This window comes from Seriola lalandi, unplaced genomic scaffold (genome assembly GCF_002814215.2).
Source record: "Seriola lalandi dorsalis isolate HSWRI2012SDOR001 ecotype SW California unplaced genomic scaffold, Sedor1 jcf7180002054207, whole genome shotgun sequence".
Classification (NCBI taxonomy): Eukaryota; Metazoa; Chordata; class Actinopteri; order Carangiformes; family Carangidae; genus Seriola; species Seriola lalandi.
The window spans coordinates 4,664-10,536 of NW_019524760.1; the positions used below are offsets into that span (position 1 = coordinate 4,664).

The 5,873-nt window shown below is 44.6% G+C and overlaps 2 protein-coding genes across 2 annotated transcripts in view; one reads left to right on the forward strand and one right to left on the reverse strand.

Moving 5' to 3' along the window:
- LOC111653431 (L-fucose kinase-like) overlaps positions 1 to 2,895 on the forward strand; it is a gene marked incomplete at its 5' end in the record, with an annotated part of 7,422 nt that extends 4,527 nt beyond the window's left edge. The window contains 5 exon segments of the mRNA XM_087173416.1: positions 81 to 225; positions 354 to 541; positions 722 to 821; positions 1,836 to 2,059; positions 2,330 to 2,895. Of these exon segments, the coding sequence (XP_087029542.1) occupies positions 81 to 225; positions 354 to 541; positions 722 to 821; positions 1,836 to 2,059; positions 2,330 to 2,401 (729 nt within the window).
- A 3-nt stretch (positions 2,896 to 2,898) lies between these two features.
- Positions 2,899 to 5,804, reverse strand: commd9 (COMM domain containing 9). Its single transcript, XM_023404040.2, has 6 exons — positions 5,683 to 5,804; positions 4,555 to 4,671; positions 4,169 to 4,308; positions 3,762 to 3,796; positions 3,531 to 3,634; positions 2,899 to 3,410 (listed from the first exon to the last, which is right to left on the reverse strand). The coding sequence occupies exons 1-6, from the start codon at positions 5,734 to 5,736 to the stop codon at positions 3,273 to 3,275; spliced, it is 588 nt and encodes a 195-aa protein (XP_023259808.1). The 5' UTR covers positions 5,737 to 5,804; the 3' UTR covers positions 2,899 to 3,272.
- Positions 5,805 to 5,873: the final 69 nt, after the last annotated feature.

The window sequence follows — 5,873 nt, forward strand, 5'->3', positions numbered from 1 at the left end:
GGATCTGGACTGGGTGAGAAACAACAACACATGACCAAAACACTGCAGGAGTTTTATTGTGAAAATATCAAAACAAACCTGTTAACTTGTGACCTTGTCCTGCAGGGACCAGCAGTATCCTGGCGGGGGCGCTGTTGGCTGCAGTCTACAGATGTACCGGACGAACCTACAACACAGACTCCCTCATCCACGCCATCCTGTACCTGGAGCAGATTCTCACCACAGGTCGGTCTGGACCTGCGTCTCTGAAAACCTGAAGGATCTGAGACTGATTTTAACTTCCTCATGAGGAACTGAAGCCAGTGTGCTGCCTCTCGTCTTCTTCTTCACCTTCCTCTTCTTCTCCTCTCCAGGTGGAGGCTGGCAGGACCAGGTGGGAGGTTTGGTGGGCGGAGTTAAGGTGGGTCGTTCCAGAGCGTCTCTGCCCCTGCAGGTAGAGGTGGAACGTCTCAGCCCTCCAGAGGACTTCCTGGTGTCTCTGGAGCAGCACCTCCTGCTGGTCTACACCGGAAAAACCCGTCTGGCTCGAAACCTCCTGCAGGTAAGTTTCAGTCTGTCTGTCTGTGTTTCCATGGAGACCAAACCGTCTAATAACAGGTCATGAAGAAGACGTTTGTTTAAATGGATGATTTGATGATAATTCTAATTAACACTTTATCTAAACCTGATGATGATGATGATGATGTTGATGATGATGGCGGCGGCGGCGCTCTGTGTGCAGGATGTGGTTCGGAGCTGGTACAGCCGTCTGCCCTCGATGGTCCAGAACGCCCAGCAGCTGGTGGCGAACTCAGAGGAATGTTCCAGAGCGTGTTCAGAGGGTGAGACGTTCAACACACAACAGACACACAGCTTATCTTTCATAAAAACATGGAGGTTAGAACTTCAGTCTGTTCCAACACAGCTGTTAATGCTAACGTTAGCTACGTAGCAATAGTGAAAACACACATATACAATAACATACTCCTGTAAACTCTGGCAATGCTGGAAAATAAAGAATAATTTATTCGTTTTTCAAGTTTTTGTAGTTCTCAGTGGATCTCATGTGTCTCACTTAATTCAAACACCCGCCCCCCTTCTCTTCTTCTGTGTTGGTTCAACCAAATGAAAACACTCCCCAGACTTTTATTGATCATTAGATCCTCGTGATGAATGTGGATGTAACGTTTGTGATTAGAGCCTCCAGGTTTCACTCGGACGCTCAGCTGCGTGTAACAGGATTATTTTTATGATGTGGAGCTTTTAACAGCTGGAATCTCCTCCTCCGCCACTCAGACCACTTCCAGCTTCCATCCCCAGAGTCAGAGAAAATATGAACCATTTGTGTGAAATTTTGTCATAGTTGCTGTGAAGTCTTGAGTTGTGACAAAAAAAAAGTGTTTTGTGAAGTCACCCTGACCTTGACCTTTGACCTTCAGCCACCAAAATCTAATTAGTTTATCCTTTGAGTCCTAGTGACTGTTTGTGCAAAATGTGAAGAAGTTCGTTCAGGGTGTTCCTGAGAGATCGTGTCCACGAGAACGAGACAGATGGACTGATGAGCTGAAAACAAAATGGCTGCCGCTCTGACTGTCGCTGGGTCCAGTCTATTGATGGATATATTAATATTCATGCAAATGTTTATATTACTACAGTATGTGTCTACAGAGTTGATCTAAACCAGGTTATTAAACCAGATCCATGTGAATGAATCACACCTGATACTCCACAGACAGATTTTCACACCTCAACAGTCATTTAACCCTCCTCTGGTCGAACCGACTCTGACTGTTTCAGTTCGTCATGTCCTACATTTCCCAGCAGCCCTTTCACCGAACCTCCCTCCCTGTGCCCAGGCTCTCTGTCCAGACTGGGTCGGTGTCTGGACCGCTCGTGGCAGCAGAAGAAGCTGATGGCTCCCGGCTGTGAACCGGCCTCCGTCAGAACCATGATGGAGGCTCTGAGGCCGCTGGTCCTGGGTCAGAGCCTGGCCGGGGCCGGAGGGGGGGGCTTCCTGTACCTGCTGACCCGGGAGCCTCGGCAGCGGCAGGCGGTGCTGCAGGTCCTCAACAACACGCCGGTACGTATCTCATTACTTTATTAGTGCTTTGAATTCTCAGTGAACCAGAAGCAGCTCGTTAAATCTTTATGATGTTATTAATAATAATAATAATAAAAATAATAATAATACAACAATCAACTAGTTACTAATGTCTCCTGTTCTACTTCAAACTAAAGTAGAAGTTAAATCAGAGTTTTATTCTTTTTTTAAATCAACCAACTGAAGACAAAAACACAAAGTGCCTCATTCTGACTCGTTAGTTACCGACATGGAAACTGTTTGTTTCAGGGTCTGGGAGACTTCAGTGTTCACTCAGTGGAGCTGGACATGGACGGCATCACAGTCCTACCCCCACCCTGAGGACACCGACTGTCCCGTAGTCTTTTACAAACCCAGGACTCGTATGGCGACTCGAGACGACACAACATCCTGTTCGTCCCGACATCTGTAAAAACCCAGATGTGATCTCAGCAGCTCAGTCAGTGCGACCTTCAGGTTCTTGGTCTCCTCTCTAACCGAGATCCTCCTCACGGCCTCTGCTCTGATCTGCATCGTCAGCTGTGAGACCTGATGTAGACAGGTGTGTTTACCGCAGGTGGACTCATCTCAGAGATGATCCACAGAAACCTAAAGTGTCTGAATACTTCTGTCAATGGGATTTTTCAGTTTTTACTTTTTAATACATTTTCAAAAATCAGTAAAATTCAGTTTCCACTTTGTCTTGACGAGTTTAGATTGAGGAGAGAAAAAATGGATTGAAATGATTTTAGCATGAAAATGGTGACGGGGTATTTTCATATCAGCACATGTGAAAAAGGAATAAATTTAACAAATATCTGGAGTTTTAATTGAAACACTTGTTGTTTTGACTCTTTTCTTCCTCCTCAGACCTTTAATTATTCTTTAGATTAATTATTTAATATACAAAATGTCAAAATAATAAAAGATGTCGTACATTCAGAAAAAGAAAAAAGTAAATAATCACAGAGTAAGATTTTTGCAGTTTTTAAGCATTAGGCACCAAATGTTTTGCGTTCTTACTAAAAGTGAAATGAGTTAACATGAACTGATTAATTAACGATAAATTAACTCGTGAGTTCAGGGTTAATAAATGATACAAACCAGCTTTCCTTCCGCCTGACACAAGAAACTTTCTGATGACGGTGAAACCTGAAGATCAGCGACAGGAAGTTCCATCAGTATCAGTTTGTAAAAAAAGAAATGTTCAGGTTTATTTCCCAGCGACCACAGACAGCTGGTCTCTGATGCGTCCCAGTCCGTCCAGTATGGTGTCCAGAGACTCCCGGCTCAGCTCCACTGTCACCGTGGAAACCGACTCACCGCCTGCCGACGGACACGGATCCTCCATCTGAAACCAACACGTCACACACGTGACATTAACAGATCATGTGACAGACGCACCTGATGATGTCTTAAAGCTGTTGTGTTCAAGCGACAGAACTGAAACGTGGTTCAGGTTCAGACTCACCTTGAGTTGGACCAGGCAGGTCGGGACCGACATACGACTGACTGAGTCTGAACCGGTCACCATGTCCACTCTCCAGTCCAGCTCCTTCAACTGAGGCAGAGAGACTACACGTACACACACGCACGCACGCACACACACACACACACACACACACGCACACGCGCACACACACACTTTAGAGCGTTACACACACACAGCAGTAGATAATGAAGGAATCTGAACTCTACTCACTCTGATCACCGACGGCTTCTGTCCTCCATGTTGGACTGAAACACAGAGGAAGTGATGTCATCACAGGCTGTAACTTGTTGTAATTGATTAAATCAAAGAATATTTCTGACAGATTAGGTTTTGTCAGATTTCATTCATTCATTTTGTATAAGGGTGTTATACAACTAGTTCTGTTCAGGGTCTGCAGCCTATCCCAGCATGCATCTGCTGAGGAAAATGGTTTTATGTTATTATGTTGTTTCATTTTTATCCACAGCTTCCAGAGAAAAAGAAATCATCTGCTGTGTATTATTATTTGGGGGATGTCTTTCTGTGTGTTGAGACTTGGTGGAAACCTTCTGGATGTCAGTGTCATGCTGTGAGGGAAACGGACTGACAGGGTTCATTGTGAGTTTTAGGGGACCCACCTGTTCTCCAGCAGGATCTTGGTGATCAGGTTCTTCAGACTGGAGTGGAAGGAGTCGGGGAAGAGGGCGAGGATCTGCTCGGGAGAGCTGAGGTTGTAGAAGAGGACGTGATGAGACAGGACGTGGAGAGACTGGACCAGCTGGAGGGAGACAAACTGGTCACCTTCAAACTGGAAACTCTGGTTGTTCTCAAGTCCAACATCTCTGCATTTTATTCTAGTGCTTGGACTAATGTACATCCAAGGTGGGGAGGGTGGGACTGTTTATGAAAACTGTTAATACAAAACCTCTGTTCCTCCTTGTTTTTAGAAAATGACTTTTTGAGCTCACATCTTGACACATCTCTCCCACATGTTCCACAGGGATGCTGGAGACGTGTCTGTTACCTGTGCAGCCTGGGCTGCTGGGACGCTGAGTGTTGCTGCTGTGGTCTCGGCGAGCCAGCGACTCGGAGCTCTGTGACTCTGAACACAAACGTCTCTCACTGCATCTTTAGACGGAGCCTGAGGAAACACAACCAGCGCAGAGTCAGCTCAGGGTCAACTAGACAACACAAAAGGATCAAAACTCATGATATCTTTCATAACTGATGAATCATTTCAGCCATTTGTCCAGTACCACAGTTCTTAGGTCCTGTTCAACGATGACAAGGTTTGTATTTTTTCTTTTTACTGAATGAGGAGCGTCATGAAATTTCTTAGAAGAGCAGGCAGAATACCACTACAACCACAAACATGGAAGCAGTTAAGTTACTAACTTAGTAGCTCATGGTTCAAAAATAAAGTGACTGACTGACTAACTAGTAAGTGACTAACAGACAGGCTAACAGAGTGACAGAGTAACAGGCTAATAACAGGCTAACAGACTAACAACAGACCAACAGGGTAAGAAACTAACAACAGACCAACAGCGTAGCAGACTAATAAGCTAACAGACTAACAGGCTAACAGACTAATAACTGGCTAGCAGACTAACAGGCTACTAGCAGAGTTGTAAACTAACAGGCTACAAGCAGACTAATAACAGGCTAATAACAGGCTAGCAGGCTAACAGAGTAACAGATGAACAGACTTACAGGCTAATAACTGGCTAGCAGACTAATAACAAGCTAACAGGCTAACAGAGTGACAGAGTAACAGATTAACAACAGACCAACAGGGTAAGAAACTAACAACAGGCTAGCAGACTAACAGATGAACAGACTAACAGGCTACTAGCAGAGTTGTAAACTAACAGGCTACTAGCAGACTAATAACAGGCTAGCAGACTAACAGGCTAATAACAGGCTAGCAGACTAACAGAGTAACAGATGAACAGACTAACAGGCTACTAGCAGAGTTGCAAACTAATAGGCTAGCAGGCTAATGTAAAGTCCTGTGGGATACTCAGCGACGTGTTTAGAAAACAAAAGAAAACAGGAAAATAATTAAGATACGGTTTCACTTTATACGCTGAGGTTTTAAAACACCACATATCACGGATCGATACATCTACAATACATACATGATCAATACCTTTAAAAGAAGCTGTAAGTTGGTGAAATCTTCGCTGGAAACAGTAGCAGCCATGTCTACATGTGACGTTCCTGTGAGTCATGTGACAGACAGAGGCCGCTACTGCTCATGGGAAATGAAGTTAAACCAAAAAACAACATAAAACAAGAACAAGAGACAACGAGATGGAACATTTGAGCAGAAGCAGTGAC

Bases quoted from the DNA above. Each gene is read 5' to 3' on its own strand.
- commd9 (XM_023404040.2), bottom strand. From the start codon at position 5,736: ATGGCTGCTACTGTTTCCAGCGAAGATTTCACCAACTTACAGCTTCTT. The intron at 4,672-5,682 runs GTATTGATCATG...GTGTTTCCTCAG, and splicing joins ACTTACAGCTTCTTTTAAAG to GCTCCGTCTAAAGATGCAGT. The intron at 3,635-3,761 runs GTGAGTAGAGTT...GTGTACGTGTAG, and splicing joins AGAAGCCGTCGGTGATCAGA to TCTCTCTGCCTCAGTTGAAG.